The following is a 16,274-nucleotide window of genomic DNA, read 5'->3' as shown; positions in this document are numbered from 1 at the left end:
CGGCCGCCCCACGTCGGAGGGCGGAGCTGTGGGCGCGGAGGGCCGGCGTCCGCCGGCGGAGAGGAGGAAGCGGGACGCGCCGGCGAGCGGTCAGCACTGGAGCGACGGCCGGAAGCAGCGCCTGCAATCGAGCGCCTTGGCGCCGGGCGGCTGCGCCCGATTCCTGCGCAGCTCTTCTTTGCCCACGACGCCGCTGAGGCGCGAGTACGCCGCCTTGTACTTCTTGTCGAAGGCCGCTGCGAGGACGGCGGACGGGCGTTAGCAAAGCGCCGAGGCGGCGTTTTCGACATCATCGCGTCGCAACGCTTACCGGCGTGATCGTTGCCCATGGCCGCCAGTGTCAGGAACAGGAACTCTCTGTACACGCTCCTGTGCGTGCGCGCACGCACACCCAAATACACGGGAAAAGACACAGAACGACACAGACACAATCACAGGTAAATACGCACACACGCAGAAGCCCAGTCACATAAATACATGCACGCACACGCCGAACGTCTGACCTGCGTAGCGGCGGCGCGGATGCGTGCTGCGTCTTGCGGACGGTGTCGAGGAAGAGCGTGACGGCCTTGTGGACCTCGTTCATGCCCACGCAGCGCAGGACCTCCTCCAGGAAGGACAGCGTGAACGGGTGGTTGTGGCGGCGCCGGCGGAATCTTGGCACGGGCACGCCGCCTGTGTCGGTTGGGGGTGGGAGGGTTAGCGGGGGCGGGGCTAGCGGAGCGTCGGGCGTGTCGGGGAGGTTACTTACTGTGAAGACGCCACAGGACGTAGAGGGGGGGCCAAGAGTCGGGGTCCGGGGTCAGGGTGTCCCACAGGAGCCTCACCCTCACGCAGTCCCACTGCCGCACGCACGCACGCACGCACGCACGCACGCTACGTCACTAACGGCGCTCCGAAACTGTTTTTCATTTGACCAGTGACAACTGTTGGCGAGTAACTAATTACATGAAACGAGAGAACGCAATTTCATGACAAAATTGATTTGACTGTAATTCTTTACATTTCTGGGAGAAAAGATGTACTTCAAGTTGCTTTTGGAAATTTCCATGATTCCGTTCAGGAAAATAGCCACAAAAGCTCAGATTCTTTTCCCAATCACGTCCTCCTCGAAAAGCCGACGCTTGTGATCGCTCCGGTCACGTGCCATTGAGCCGTCGTCTCAAACGTGACGTACTTTCCCAAATAGGACCTCTATTCGGAGAAGGTTTCTATCGTTTGAATCCGCTTTTTTTCGAGGAAACATCCGAGGGTCCTGTTGATGCATTCGTTTGAAATTAAGAAATTCAAATGTCATCAAATGGAATTTGCGGTATGACTAAAGTCATTGAAATAGTTACACCGCTATTACATTTTCAACAGGGTAACTTGCATTTGTAACCGATTTCCCAAATCATCTATCCGACACCGCTGATGACTCAAGCAGAGATCGGAGGAAGTCGCATATGTGCAAGTGTCAAGCGAGTCGACTCGACTCATGAGTTGGTTTAAGCGAGTCAAGTCTTACACTCTTGCTCCAGCTGCAAAATATATCGGAGTGGTAATTCAATGTTTTTCTCACAAATCACAACAGTAAAAAAAAGTATTCCCACTTTAGACAAGTTCAGTGAACAACAACTGAGATTATGATTGACCGCGAGCCGGGCGGCGGCCGAAGGCGGGGACCTCGGCGATCCGATCCCCGGCTACAGAAGGTGGCTCTAGGGACGTGGAATGTCAACTATCTGGCGGGGAAGGAGTCCGAGCTGGTGTGTGAGGTCGAGAAGTTCCGACTGGATATAGTCTCCACTAGACTCTCCGCTACACTGTAGACTCGCCTCCACGCACGGCTCGGGCTCTGGTACCGGTCCTCTCGAGAGGGGTTGGACTCTCTTCCACTCTGGAGTCGCCCGCGGTGAGAGGCGCCGCGCAGGCGCGGGTATACTTCTTGCCCCCCCGGCTCGGCGCCCGTACGTCGGGGTTCACCCCGGTGGACGAGAGTGTAGCCTCCCTCCGCCTTCGGGCGGGGGGACGGGTCCCGACTGTTGTTCGCGCCTATGCGCCAAACAGCAGTTGAGAGTACCCACCCTTTTCGGAGTCCTCGGAGGGGGTGCCGGAGAGCGCTCCCGCTGGGGACTCCATCGTTCTGCTGGGGGACTTCAATGCTCACGTGGGCCATGACAGTGAGACCTGGAAGGGCGCGATTGGGAGGAACGCCCCCCCACGAAAAGAACCCGAGCGGTGTTCTGTTATTGGACTTCTGCGCTCGTCACGGATTGTCCATAACGAACGCCGTGTTCGAGCATAAGGGTGTCCACACGCGCACTTGGCACCAGGACACCCGAGGTCGCAGTTCGACGATCGACTTTGCGGTCGTGTCGTCTGACTTGCGGCCGCACGTCTCGGACACTCGGCCGAAGAGAGGGGCGGAGCTGTCAATCGATCACCACCCGGTGGTGTCGAATGGCACGACTCGAGTCGCCGCTTTTACGACTTTTGCGGAAGAAAAGTTGCCAAGTTTTTGCGGAAGAAAAGTTGCCAACGTTGCGCGGAAACGATACGGCTACGTGGGAACGCGCGGCGGCGTCCTACCTGCGCGGACTCGGCGAGGAGGGGCAGCAGCTGCAGCAGGTGGCTGGGCAGGCCGAGTCGCCGGAAGAACCACAGAAGGTTCCAGAAGATGATGCAGTGGCTCTCCAGGAACTGCGGCTGCCCCAGCACCGCCTCGCCCTCGTGGTCCAGAAGACTTTCCAGCTCCTTCCGCAGCACCAGCGGACTCACGTACGCCACCGCCACCTGGAGGCGGGAGAGCGGAGAAGTAAGGCCGGCCCGCCAAACGTACGGCCCGCGTCCAATTCGGCCCGTGGAGAGCGACGACATGCTCGCTGCTATTTTTTTCACAAAAAGTGACTTGTTATCGTTGCCGTTTTGTCCACTGGATGTCGCACTGATGAGCCACACTGAGGTCCCAAAGCAACTTTTTCGAGTATTCGGGACGTAATATTGTCTTGTGGTGCCTAAGTCGACACGTGAAATACGAATTCAAAACAACCCCGCATATTCCTGACTACCGGGCGTTTTTCTGCCGAGAGGCCTGAAATCAACTCATCGGAATTTCTCCAGCGTATCGCCGTCGCTCGCGAAGATCTCCGCCGACCAAACAAACACGGAGGCGACCCATCAGAGGAAAGGGAGCGGTCTGAGCCAAATACGGACAAAGCGAATCCAAAAGTGGCTCAAACAGAAGTAGCCGTCAGAGGGGTCCGTTTCCGGACACGGACGCCAAAAGCGAGGTTTGAGACGAAGTCCACGTTAGCTATGGAGGTCAAAACCGACAAGAATACGGGACCTTTCAATGACCTCCTGGAATCGGCTGCTGTGCTACTCAGGATCGGACACCTGATATCGATGCACGGATGACGGCGCTCGATGCTTTGTGAAGTTTGACAGTCTCCGCCTGCTCCACCGCGCCAGCGGCCGCTCACCATTTTGGATTCCGTTACGTCCGATACCCGGTAAATCCAAATTGAGGTTCCGCTGCACTGTTGAAATTGTCAGATTGCTCATATGATTTATGATAATCGTCAATAAATGTGAACATTTTCCAAAGTCACCATAAAAGAAAAGAAATTCTCTCTCATTGCGCCACGAATGACGAATGGTCCGCAAATGAAAAATGAACGCAAATGAGTTGCATGCCCGCGTGCCGTCACGAAAAGTCAGGCGTGTCGGCGTGCGGTCCGCGAACGGAGGTCTTCTTCGCTTACCGCAGCCGCGGCGCTGTCGGAGGCGGAGTCGTCGCCGTTGCACGGCGGCGGCGCGGCCCGCCCTCCGTCGGGAGGCCCGGCGGCCGTCTCGCCCTCGGTGTCGCTGGAAACATCCGGAAGACAAAAACATCGGCACGCCGGCGACGAGCACATCGACGACGCCACGGCGGCGGCCCGTACCTGCCGGGGGGCCGGAGGTCGCGGATGTGGGCGTTGAGGAAGGGGACGAAGGGGGCGGCGCAAAAGGGGCAGCGGGAGTTGAGGTCGGAGTCGTCGGGCGTCCACCCGGCCATGATTTCCTCGTCGTACACCAGGAAGCCGCACGCGCGGCACCGCGAGCAGCTCGACATCAAAACCTGCGCAGCCAAATTCCGAGTGTTTCGTCCCGACAAATCACGCCAATCAAGCGGCTCACCTCGATTCCCGCCGCGTCTCGGCCGGCGTCCCAGGAGTCGCGCGACGGTCGGGGCGCGTCCGCCGAGTCCGCGTCGCTGCTCGGCGACAGCGAGCTCTGCCCACACACACAAAGCCGCCCGTCGGAGTTCACGGTCAATATTCGGAAATGTTTCTGGGAAATCTCGTGGGAAGTTTTGGAAATATTCCAATTTCAAAACTTTCCATCGGCAGTTGAATGGGAAAGTATCGTATTCGGCATGATACCAATTTTGTCATGAGCAGACCTCGCTGATGCGTTTCAACCGATTTATTTGGAAGCAGTTGAAGTTTGAAATCTTTTGTTGAACAATCAAAATGTCACTGAAGAGAAACAAATGATTACTTATGCAGCTATCGAATATTTTTAGAATCGATTATTCTACCGGTTATCCCATCGATTGATTGGAAATCAATGGATTTGGCATTATTACTACATCTACTATATTTTCTTTGGTATTAGTGTTGTCCACTAGGGGTCGCCCAACTCACGCTCCACACTGTAATATCTGCGACTTTGCGTGCGCGCGGCTTTAAAAGGCGGGGCCCGGTGAGCCGACGAGAGTGACGAGCTCTGCTAACATTTTGTCGATTCCCGTTTTTCCCGTTAATTTCCACGTTTGCGAGCGCGCGGCTGGCGCGTCACCTCCGAGTTGGCGTTGGCGAGGCGTTCTTTGCCCGGCAGCGTTTCCGCCACCTGAGACTTCCCGGACCGCCGCTGCTCGGACACCCGGCGGCCCGAAGCTCCGGCGGACCCTCGTCCTCCCGCGCCGGCCCGCCGCTCGTCCACGCTGGCCGCGCGCCGCGCGCCCGCCCGGTGCCGCGTGGGCGTCAGGAGCCGCTGCAGCCTGCCCGCCAGGCCTCGGCCGGGCGGCGACACTTTGTTGTCATTCTCGTCCACCGGCGCCGCGCCCGCGCCCGTCGCTCTGGGGGGGAAAAGGCAGACTTAACGTGCCCCCGATTGGTCGTTGTCATCGCAACGGGTGCGCGCGTGGCGGCCCACCTCCCCGACCAGGCCGCCGCCGCCGCCTCGCATCCGCCGTCGTACTCGTCTTCGTTGTCGTCCGCGTAGAAGCTGGACAAGCAGACGTCACTGCGACGCACCGGGACGCCGCTCGGGGGCGGAGCCAAGGGGGGCTTCGTGGACACGCGGTCTTGGTGGCCCAACTTCCTGTTGCTGGCGTTCGCCGCTGCAGACACAAAAGACAAAAAAAGACGATCAGGCGCGTCAGGAGGTTTTCCTTCTTTTTCTACGACTGATTGGAACGTTGGGAACGTTGGGCTTCATTCACTCACCGTGCCTACGCACGGCGGACCCACCGCACTTGTCTTAGTTGCTACGCTGCCAACCAAATTCAAAGCTGCTCAGACGACGCGTACGCGCAAATAATGCAAAAAAAAACACAAAACAAGCAAACACATCTTTGACCCAAGATGCACAACGGCTTGGAACAAGTCACTTCGAGAAGCAACGGGATGTCCGACGACGTCGCTCAACGAGCGGCGAGTGCCATTCCATTTCCTGCATTCTTTCTATTCCCAACCATAATCCGATTGATGTTTTTTTCTGATTCCTTAGCATACGCGCGGCGATGCGAAGAAAATTGCTCGCTACGCGCACGTCGTGACTCACGACGATTTTCCGTATGTGCTCAACTTGTGCGCAGAGTGAGCACATTTCGACGCATTTAGTCGTGAATGAGGCCCAGAGTGCGTCACCAAGGCGGGCGGAAATGTGCCGACGCTGGCGTGTCCGGAAAGCGTGCATGTTACGTTGCGCGGGCGTCTTGATGCTGCTGAGGCTGCTGCTCTTGGCCAACGAGCCCGTCAGAGATTCGTGACTGGAGCTCTCGCTGAGGCCGCTCCAGCTGGCCTGACGAATCAGAGGCGGCCGGGGGCGGGGCCCGCGCTCCTCCGTCACGGCTGCGTGTCCGGCGAGAGGAAGAAGAGGAAGAGGCGTGAGCTAAGACGGCCGTCGTCTTCGGTTCGACGCGGCGGCGGCGGCGTTCCGACCTCGGCCGTCGCGGCGCAGTTTGAGGGGCCGCCTGAAGAGGGCGACGGCCAGCACCGCGTTCCTCAGCTTGGCCCAAAGCAAGCGCCCGCCCCGATTGGTCGACGGCCATTTGCTCTCCAGCACCGCCTGAGCGCAGAAGACGCAAAGTCATCACCCCAGATACGTATCCGTCGATACGACGCGCACGTTTCGAGCTCCTTGCCGACGGCGACGCTAAGCTCGGGAGGCCGAAGTGGCCGAAACCCGGAGACCGAAAGGACGTCGGCGCACCGCATACGCTTGCCTAAAACGCCGCACAATTACCGCCGGGGAACTGGGAGTAACCTTCCTGAAAATCGGTCCAGAATTTCAACACGCGTGCGTCGCCTCCTACGGGAACGTCGGCCCGCCCGACTTAGCCGGGCGGCTGGAGCGCGTCGGCGTATCGTATCCACGGTCATCGCAACCGCTCCGCTTCGGCCTTGTTGTACCTTGTTGTAGTAGCCGTACGTGATGGTGTTGGGCGTGATGCCCGCCTTCTTCATCTCCAGAAGGACCCGCACGGCAAGCACGGGCTGACCGTACTGCCCGCACAATTGCATCAGGATCCTGTAACACACCTGAAACACACGCACACACGTTAGGGTGTCGTCGTCGTCGTCGTCGTCGTTGTCATCATCGGTCATTATCGTCACCATCATCATCATCATCGACACTACCGTCATCGTCATCATCATCACTGGCTTTATCACGTCATCGTCATCATCGTTGTCATCATCACCACCATCACAATCTTCATCATCATCACATTCATCATCATCATCTTCATCCTCCTCGCCCTCCTCACCTCGTCAGGCAGCAGAACCTTCCGGCTCTCCATGTGCTTGAGGACGTCGTAGGCGGCGTGGAGGGCGGGCACCTTGGCGCTCTGCGCCCGCACGAAGGTGGGCAGGTAGATGAACCACAAGCCGTACACGTGACCCAGCAGGCACTTGCACCACATGTCGGCCGAGCCGCAGCACTTCTGCGCCCGCCGCTGCGCCACCTTCAGCTCCTGGCGAGCACAAGACGTCCGCGTCGCGTACGTCAGGTACCGAATCCCCTTTTGCCGCTAAAGGTGGGCCGCACGTTCCCGCGTCTTTTCTGACAACTTCTCTTTCTCTTCTTTCCTTTTTCTACATTTCCATTCCTTTGCTTACAATTCCAATGCATCGACAGTACGACGTATTCGTTGTTTCCTTCTCCTCACGCGGGCGAGAGGCGGGCGAGAGGCGGGTCCACCCTGAACTGCTCGCCAGCCAATTGCAGTTTTTTTTCCTTTTTTTTTTTTTTTTTTTTTCTTCTTTCTGTCCATTTTTGTATTTGTTACACTTTCTATGCTTCACTTTCTTTCCCTTTACATTTTGGTTTATTTCTTACTATTTTATTTTTCCTCTTCCATTCCATTCCTATGTTTAATTTTGATGCCCTCAAGACTTTATTTGTATATTTTATTTTCAAGATCTATTCTTTATTTGATCTTCTGTTGTTTCTTTCTTTCAATTTCTTGATATTCTTTTGTTTCTTCTTATTCTGAGATTCAGTCTCCTCTTCCTTTCTTTCAATTATTATTTTATTTCTTACTATTTCAATTATTTGTAGATTCATTCTACTTTCTTTTTTCTTCCACTTAATATTCGTTAATTTCTTACGATTCTATTTTGGCAATTATTTTCTATTCACATCGAGAGGAACCAGATGAGGCGGCCGGGGCATCTGATTCGGACGCCTCCCCGACGAGGCGTTCCGGGCAGGTCCCGCCGGGAGGAGACCCCGGGGACGACCCGGGACACACGCCGGAGCGAGTACGTCTTTCGGCCGGCCCGGGAACGCCTCGGGATCCCCCCCGGAAGAGCTGGATGAAGTGGCTGGGGAGCGGGAAGTCCGGGCGTCCCCGCTAAAGCGACTGCCCCCGCGACCCGACCTCGGATAAGCGCTAGAAAATGGACGGACGGCTGGAGGGATTTTCCATGTTTAATTCTTTCGCTTTATTTTGTTCTGTTTCTTTGTCATCTGCCTTTCCATTCTGTCAATTTCTTTGGAATCCTATATTTGGATCTTTCCTCCCCCCTCCCATTCTTCGGTTCTTGCTACAGCATTTTTAAAGAAAATGTTTTAATTGATTTGTCATCTTTCCATTGGGTTAGGGTTAGGGCTAACGAAATAGCACTTTGCCTGACCTTTGGGCTTTTCTCTGCGTACCTGTTTGGTGCGCCTGGGGGCGGGGCTACCGGGCGCTCCGCCCTTGGCGGGGACGCGCAGTCGGTCGAGCGGGCGGTCGAAGAGCTCCGCCCTCAAGGCCGGAAACGTGTCGTAGCTGCGCGGCGCCGAAGCGAAAGAAGAAAAACAAAAACAACACGTGAGCGCGAGCGTGGCGCCGGGGCGCGATCGGGCGAGCGTCACCTGTAGCGGGCGGGGCACTCGGAGCCGTCGTCTCGGGTGGGCTGCTCGGGCGGCATGATGAAGACGGTGCGCTCGCCGCAGTGGCTCTCGTCCACGTCCACCAGACGGACGTCCTCCGGCTTCTCCACGTCCACCTGCGGGGACGCGCGCCTCCTTTTAGCCCTTTTCAAATCATTAGCATCAAAACAGTCTTCATTTCTTCGTTAAGTGCCGAGAGCCGCAGCCGCGCAGAATGACGACCTCTCGCCGTTTGGACTCGCGTTTGAGTGTACCCGCAAACGTCTTTGACATTTGACGGTTCAATCTCCAAGCGTTGGCCTGCCGCTTGCGTGTGTCCAACACGCACGCGTCTTTCGTGAGACGATGACGTGTTGTGCCGGTTGTCACGGCAACGTTTGGGTCGCACTGTCCGACAGCCGCTTTTAACTCATTTTGGGTGCGGAATCCAAAACCGATTTTTCGGTTTTGGAACTATAGATCCCCGTTTTCTGAAAAACCGTACTTAACAGATATGTGCTTGTTTGATCAAACTTTTCAAATACTGTCATACAATGAAATAGGAAAGAAAGGATTTTACAAAGGATATGGCACAAATGCTCTTAATTGCTACTACGCTAGCTTTCTGTATGCGGATATTGATGGTAGCGACGTATTGGGCGCCGCGCCAGCAAGTTGCCACGCCGCCGTCGGTGAGACGGTCGTAATCAGCTGGCGAGTCTTACCACAGCTAATCTGTGGAATTTTGCTTCTCGGGAGTTTAAACTGCGGAGAAAAAAGTGAGTGCAATTTTGGAAGCAGCGACTCCTGAGCGAGAGTTGGCTTGGACGGAGCAAAATGATGGCATTTCAACAAGAGTAAGGAAATAAGTCATTTTATTCGATTCTATATATATTTTTTTGAATTAATCGGCCTATTGTTTGAAATAATATTTGTTTTTCTTCTGACAAATATTGGAATCGGACTCCCAAAAAGATTTACTTGTTTTTTTCCCCCCCTGAAAAATACAGCAAAATGCCACTCAAACAAATAAAGCCGCATAGAATTCGAATGATGCTATTTTCTCCTCAGTGTTTCTCTCGAGCAGCTCGCACGTCTTTCCTCGGCTGCGTGTTTCGCGCTGACCTTTTGGACGCAATCGTCGAAGAACTCCAGGCAGGCGTGGCGGTCGCTGACGAACGAGCACTCCTCGATGAACTGCGTGAACATCTGCGTGCGCGTCAGCTGCCCGAAGAACTTCTGCTGAGTGCGCTCGCGAGACTTCAGGAAGCCTGCCAGGAAGTGACACGTCATCTGGTTGTAGCGATCGGCGCCGACCGCGATTCCGCAAAGGCCATATTAACGTTTGTACATCGTTGACTCCGGGTCTGAAACAATTCATCATCAAGCCCAAATACAACCAGTTATAGGGAGCACGAAGCCGCGTGTATTTTACAAAATAAATCCAAACGTTCCGTGCGTCTCTGCCTTCCGCACAAATAATTTCGCTCACGAATTTGCCTCCTTCCCAAAATCCTTTTTCGCCACGAGACGCATTGGCTTTTTGGAGTGACCGTGGCTTGTTGACTACTTTTCCAGATGCATTGTGGGACACATCGAGGCCACCGCTACTGGGCAAAATCTGCGCGTCACCGAACACGACTTCCAGACGCCAACAGATGGCGGAAAAGCGCTACTTTTGTCAAAATAAAGCTCCTCAACTCAGGTCAACGTAGCTCCTTGGCAACAAAACGCCACAAGATGGTGGCTGCTGAACAATACTCCCCCCCCCCCCTCTACGTGAAGCTGCCAAAATATCACACGATGCAATCAAATAACTACAATTGCCCAAATGAAGCTCCTCAACCGAGGTCGCCATAGTTCAACGGCCACGTTCAAGAGGCCGCGAGATGGCAGCAAAGCACTACTTTTCTCAATTCACTTCAATGTACAAAGAAATGCACTATAGTTCTCTGAATGAAGCGCCTCAATTCCCAGGCACCAAGACGGCGCCAAAGTAATAAGTCCATTTGAAAATATGCGGAGATCGACTCCCCCCGCAGCCAGAGGCGAGAGCGCACCTTGCAGGTTGAAGAGGGAGCTGCAGTCGGTGGTGGTGTCGGAGGGCGCCTGCGTGATGGGCAGCAGGAAGGCGCGGTACCCTCGCAGCAGACAGCTCATGAAGCGCAGGAAGGCTTCCTGGATGTCGAGCTCCAGCTGTTTCTGGCGCCGGTACATCTGGTCGAAGTCCGTCAGCAGGAACTCCAGCGTCGCCTCCTCCTGGCCCGGAGAGCAAACTGCGAGCGCGCGCCTGATTTCGCACCGTTTGGCTTTCGGAAGCGGACCAAAGAAATGCTGCCGTTCGGGACCTACTCTGCTCCAGCGTCTTGTGCATGTCGCTCAGCGCGTTGAAAAGAGTCTTGCCGGGTTTCCGGGGTAACGATCGCCACGACAACGGCTTCTTGTCGTCCGACCTGACGCGCGACAGGGAGGAAACGCAAAACCGCCAAAGTCAAACGCTCTCACGCTCATTATTGGAACAACTCTAACTTTTCACAGCCCCCCAAAAATAAATCAATCAATCAATAAATAAAGAAGCTTTTTTCCCCTCGTCGCATTAAAATAGTAGGCCCAAGTGTTCATCAAAAACCGGATCGAGGGTTTAGTCCTAAAAAGTACTACAGTATATATACGGAGTTAGGCACCCTAACACGATGCACCGTTTGAACGCTCAAACCATAAGTTGTACTGAAATAATAAGTAATAATAAAAAACAATTGAATCTATTGCACTTAAAAGTAAAACTGTACCTAAAAAGTGCACTCAACGAACTGGACTTCCTTCTTTCGACGTAACGTAATCCAAAATTCAGTCATTCAGTCGCGTACCACAAGGGGGAGCGCCGAAGCTCCGAGAGAAACGCTCACACACCGACAAGCGCCGGGCGCACTCACTGGAAGACGGCGTTGGTGTCCAGGTCCACGCAGACCACCTCGGCGGGGGGGTCGTACGAGTCGAAGTAGCTGGAGTGCACGCCCACGATGAAGGGCACGGGCGCCAGCAGCACTTCGGCCATCTGGAGCGGGCACAGCGGGATGTACGGGCACAGCCAGCGCAGCGGGAACGTCATCTGCGCGCAAACACGGAGGGCGTCACTCCGCCGCGGCGGACCGGGCGGACGGACGGAGGCTCGCTTACGGAGACGAGCGCCTCGCTGACCGCCGTCAGGACGTCGAGACGCAGCGAGTGCAGCAGAACCTTTTGCTCCGTCAGCACGGCCAGCAGCAGCGCGCACGCGTTCCCCGGACCCAAGTTCTGGAGGAGCTTCAGGAAGCTGGCGCCGCTAACGCACACAAGCACGCAACAAGGTCACCTTTTGAAGACGGCGGTCGCAGCGACGCACGCGCGGGCACCTGAGCGGCAGCGGGGAGGACACGGGCTGGCACAGAAGAAGGTTGTCGTTCGGAGAAAGCTGCAACACACACGCGCTCTCGTCACTTTCATTTGGAAAATCCAGTCAAGTCGCTCCCGTCGCGGGACGCGTGTCGGTGTACGTGTGTGCCGTGATGTGACGTTGTCGTGGCAACAAGGCGAAGGCCACGCCCACGCCGTCGTACGCTGCGACGGCGCGCGGCCGACGAGCCCTACCTGAACCAGGATGCGAGGTCGCCGGGGAGACGGGAAGGGAACGTTGTGCATGAAGCTGGAGATGTGCCTGCGATAACGACAACGTGGATTTCATCGATGACGCGACATCGCACCACACACGAGGCGGACGGACGGACGGATACTTCTCGAGCGGCAGCACGTGTGGTCCAGAGACGGAGTATCGGTAGATGAAGGTGAGAAACTTCTGGAAGACGTGGAAGAAGGGCCAGTGCGAGAGCACGCAGATGCTCTTTTTGGCCTGCAGGCTGCGCTCCGGGACGGGCCGGCGGTCCACCACGCTCAGCAGGCCCAGACGCAAGCTCTGGCGCTCCGACAGAACCTCCCTGGGGAACGCCTCGTGGAACTGGATGGCGGCGCCGTACACCTGCGTCGGGGTGCGAGCGTCAAAAGTCAAACGCGACTCAACTCTTCTGACTTCTTCAAAATCCACTCAAAGTCCCTGGCAACGGTTGGCCAGTGGGGAGCGATGACCGACTCGCGTTCGGATTCCCCGCTCCCCAATCGCTCCGAAGGGACATTTTGGCCACTAACCGCATCTTCTGAATAGAAAGGGGGAGTTGGGAAGGAGCGATCATTCATCTTTGCTAACATCCGGAGAGGCCTTTCTATTCAAGTCGAGTGGCCGCTCAGAAAGTCACAAGTCAAGTCATCCGAGCTTGCTCCGGTCGTGGTAATCAAAGGTTTTTTCGCAATCCCCCCCCCCCCCCCCCCCCCCACAAATCGCAACACTAAAAAAGTATGGCCACCTTAGAAATGAACAACAACTGAGATTATGATTGACCGAATTGTTTGAAAGTTGGATTTCAAGCTCCATTTAACTGGGCTTGATTTCTGAACAAACGAAACGACGTTGCGGCGACAGCCTCGTAACGCCTGCGGTTCTTAAGATGACGCTCTTTTCTGTTGCTCAAATAGAAGTGGATGAAGAAGGTTAGAGATTCATCACTACGAGAACAAGACACGACATCTAAATGTCGCCGTCCTTCCCCCCAAAAAATCACAAACAAATCAAACAAAATCTGCATTCCTCCCGTGTCCTCCACTCAGTCGGGTTTGTGAATTTATTTGCACGCGCCGATTCTGGACAATTGACCATCGTCATTAGATTCGAGGTTACTTCTCATACGCCGCGGTGTCAATTGTCAAAACATATCGCGGAAAGCTTTGTCACAGAGCCGACACATCAGACGACATTTTGATGGTGAAACTTCGACAAAAATGCTATTTACACGGAGCTACTCCCGATTTGTACCGGGCTCGCTAGTAGCGGAAGGCGCTTTTTGTCAACATTGTTTTGGCCGTGATCGGAACGCAACGTGGTCCCAGATCCCGGCGGACGAACAAGGCGCCTGGCATCTTCTCGCGCCGACTCTTTCGTCGTGCTTTCATCTCCACAACGCGAGCGACGCCGCTTCCCTTCTGCATTCCGCGGTCGGCGTTATAGTTTAGGCGCTACTTTCTGCTCTAGAGTGCACGAGAGAAAGAGAGAGAGAAAAAAAAAAAAAAAAGAGACTTTCGGGTGCCTGTGAACCCAAACGAAAGCTTACGGCAATCATCGTCAAGCGTCCGCGCCGAGTGGCGTTACTGAGCTGGACTAAAACCGTCACAATCACATCGTTTTTATCTTTAATCCTCCCAAACCAGTCTACGAAACTCGATGTTTGACCAGCGAGCGAAACCGTTCAATTAGCTTGCCTGCCTTTGCGAGTTTTGGAGTGACGGATGAAGTCGGACGCGGTCGCCGTCGTGTCTTTAATGAGCGACTCGCGAGCCGTGCAGGTTGCCGTCCTCTTTTTGCACACCTCCGTGACAAGAAAAAAAATCCTTCCAATTGTTTTAGCTTCGGAGCTCCTTCCATCGTTGTTCGTGCAGGTGGCTACGTCACACTGGCAAGCGCGCAACAATGCAAAACGTATTTTCCCAAACCAAAAGGCAAACTGTCTCAATTCAAATGCAGATTTCCAACTCCAAACGAGATGACTTGTCATCTCAAGACATGTAGTTCAAGTCCAAGGCGAGTCAAGTCTTTCTGCAGGATTTAGCAAGCAAGTCGTAAAAGCGGCAACTCGAGTCGGGCCGTTTGACTCGAGTCCCCCCATCTCTGCTCGATAGTTCCCGAAATGTCCGATGAAAATCTTTTTGGAGTGATTAGGGAGTCGGGAATCGAGCGAATCCCATCATCGTACGCTATCGTCGGCTGTAGGCCCGAAACAATGAATCAAATACGGCTACTGTAGCTAAGAGAGTCCAATGAAATGCGTTCGTTGGGAATCCTTGTTTCAACCCTCACTGCCTAACTGAATGCATATTTTTGTCAGAGTGGCTCATTTGTGGTCGTTTGTAGAGCGTGTTTCATAAAACACATTTTATGAACCACAATAACCATTTTTCGCTCCGGCGGGCTCGATAAGTGAACGCACCTTGTCCCCGCTGGCCGAGGTGAGCACGAAGGTGGAGAAGACGGGCAGCTGGTACTTGGCGTCGATGGGCCAGCTCTCCAGAGCCACGCCCATGGGCAGGCAGAAGACGGGCACCGACTCGGGCAGCGCGAAGGCGTCCCGGTCGTCCGCGGGGTAGCGGCTCAGAAGACCTGAAACCCGAGCGAGGAAAATCCAAACGGCGCTCGACGACGGTCGGAAGAAGATCACGTGTCGGCGTGCGCTCACCGGCTTCGTATACCAGCGCGTTGGCTTTGGCCACCGCTCGCTTGTAGCACACGAACACGGCGGGACCCCACTGCAAGCAGGCACACGCGCGACGGTCACGTCGCCCGGCCGCGGCACGCTCGCTGGCGACTCGGAAAGGGTCTCACCATGCCCGTGTTGAGGTTCTTGTCGACGCGGCTGAAGGTGTGCGGCGCCGCCTCGCCCTTGCCGGGCAGCAGCACGCCGATGTCGGTCACGCCCAGCGAGCGCAGGCCCTGCGCGTCCGGAGCTCGCCGGTACGTCAGGAAGACGCGGTGCGACGTCGGGCCGGCGCCGGAGCTCAGGCTGGCCGAGCGGCTGTAGGGCGTGGTCTCGATCACGTACCAGCCGGCCTTGGGCCGCTCCTTGCCCTCGTACAACACCCTGCGCGCGCCGCGAGACGCGCCTGATTACGCAATCTCCAAATCGCTCACAAAAATAGTTACGCATGTTTGGCTTTTGCATTTGAAAAGGAGGCTAAAATGCAGAGTAAGCTTCACCCTTCATTTGCCCTCTGTGCCGATTTCCGGTATGCGCAATACGTGCGGGTCCACAATTCCAAAAACACAAAAACATCGCTACGTTAACTCAATGACGTCGTGGATGATTTTCTGACAGACGTTATGGCTCAAACCAGGAACTAAACCAACGTCTGGTCCCGGTTGTGCATTTTCGACGTTGTTAACTTGAAATCATGTCCTGATTTTGAATACAGGGATGGAAATGTGTGCTTTTTGTCCGATTCATCGATTCATCCCGAAAAAGAAATCAATAATCGACAGATTGAGCAATTCTTAAAATCGTTGTTGGTTGCGGCCGTAAATGTAACCTGAGAAAATACGGAAAAAGCGAAGTCTTAAAAAATGTTTCAAAATGTCCTCTACTCGTGACACGACGAGGACACGGCGGCGCCGGCGACGTCTCACCCGAGGTCGAGAAGGGGCGGCTTGTCGCGGCCCCTCCGGTAGCAGAGGTAGAGGCGCGGGTTGTTGATAAGTCCGGCGCTCAGCTCGGCCGAGTGGCCGCCCAGCGACTTGTCGATGCACGTGAACCCTTGGGGCACTTCCTCGCCCAGGCCGCGGGCGATCACCGCCAGGTCCGTCACGGGCTCCGTCCCCCGGCCCGGCGCGCCGACGGTCCTGGCGTCGTCGTCCAGGGGTCGCCAGGGCCCGGCGGGGTCCAGACCCGCTACCACGAAGTAGTCCACGAGCTGCGGGCATTTGTCCTCCGTCATGCCGCCCGCGTGCCCGCCTCTGCTCTGCTCGCTGCTCGTGGCGTCACACGACAGGAAGTCTGGGCTAAGCAACACATTTTCCATCACGGACAAAAGAC

General features: G+C 55.5%; 1 protein-coding gene across 9 annotated transcripts in view; it reads right to left on the bottom strand.

Annotated features, from left to right (window-relative positions):
* The window catches only part of LOC133413059 (DENN domain-containing protein 4B-like), a 36,631-nt gene continuing 20,357 nt past the window's right edge, over positions 1–16,274 (bottom strand). For 7 of the 9 annotated variants that reach the window (XM_061696946.1, XM_061696947.1, XM_061696948.1 and 4 more), the window contains 28 exons: positions 15,869–16,207; positions 15,071–15,326; positions 14,925–14,994; positions 14,679–14,848; positions 12,381–12,622; positions 12,238–12,304; positions 12,003–12,061; positions 11,788–11,932; positions 11,544–11,719; positions 10,963–11,063; positions 10,671–10,886; positions 9,736–9,881; positions 8,614–8,747; positions 8,413–8,527; positions 7,019–7,225; positions 6,663–6,791; positions 6,192–6,318; positions 5,952–6,101; positions 5,182–5,368; positions 4,825–5,104; positions 4,162–4,257; positions 3,927–4,102; positions 3,747–3,849; positions 2,572–2,775; positions 752–842; positions 504–675; positions 311–369; positions 1–236 (listed from right to left, as the gene is read on the bottom strand). In XM_061696946.1, coding sequence (XP_061552930.1) covers positions 91–236; positions 311–369; positions 504–675; positions 752–842; positions 2,572–2,775; positions 3,747–3,849; positions 3,927–4,102; positions 4,162–4,257; positions 4,825–5,104; positions 5,182–5,368; positions 5,952–6,101; positions 6,192–6,318; positions 6,663–6,791; positions 7,019–7,225; positions 8,413–8,527; positions 8,614–8,747; positions 9,736–9,881; positions 10,671–10,886; positions 10,963–11,063; positions 11,544–11,719; positions 11,788–11,932; positions 12,003–12,061; positions 12,238–12,304; positions 12,381–12,622; positions 14,679–14,848; positions 14,925–14,994; positions 15,071–15,326; positions 15,869–16,207 — 4,363 coding nt within the window. In that variant the 3' untranslated portion in view covers positions 1–90. Of the gene's footprint in view, positions 237–310; positions 370–503; positions 676–751; positions 843–2,571; positions 2,776–3,746; positions 3,850–3,926; positions 4,103–4,161; positions 4,258–4,824; positions 5,105–5,181; positions 5,369–5,951; positions 6,102–6,191; positions 6,319–6,662; positions 6,792–7,018; positions 7,226–8,412; positions 8,528–8,613; positions 8,748–9,735; positions 9,882–10,670; positions 10,887–10,962; positions 11,064–11,543; positions 11,720–11,787; positions 11,933–12,002; positions 12,062–12,237; positions 12,305–12,380; positions 12,623–14,678; positions 14,849–14,924; positions 14,995–15,070; positions 15,327–15,868; positions 16,241–16,274 lie in introns of all 9 variants that reach the window. The other 2 variants (XM_061696953.1, XM_061696951.1) reach the window with 2 other exon arrangements.

Source organism: Phycodurus eques, chromosome 14 (genome assembly GCF_024500275.1).
Source record: "Phycodurus eques isolate BA_2022a chromosome 14, UOR_Pequ_1.1, whole genome shotgun sequence".
NCBI classification, from domain to species: domain Eukaryota; kingdom Metazoa; phylum Chordata; class Actinopteri; order Syngnathiformes; family Syngnathidae; genus Phycodurus; species Phycodurus eques.
This window is presented reverse-complemented; position numbering and strand designations above follow the sequence as displayed.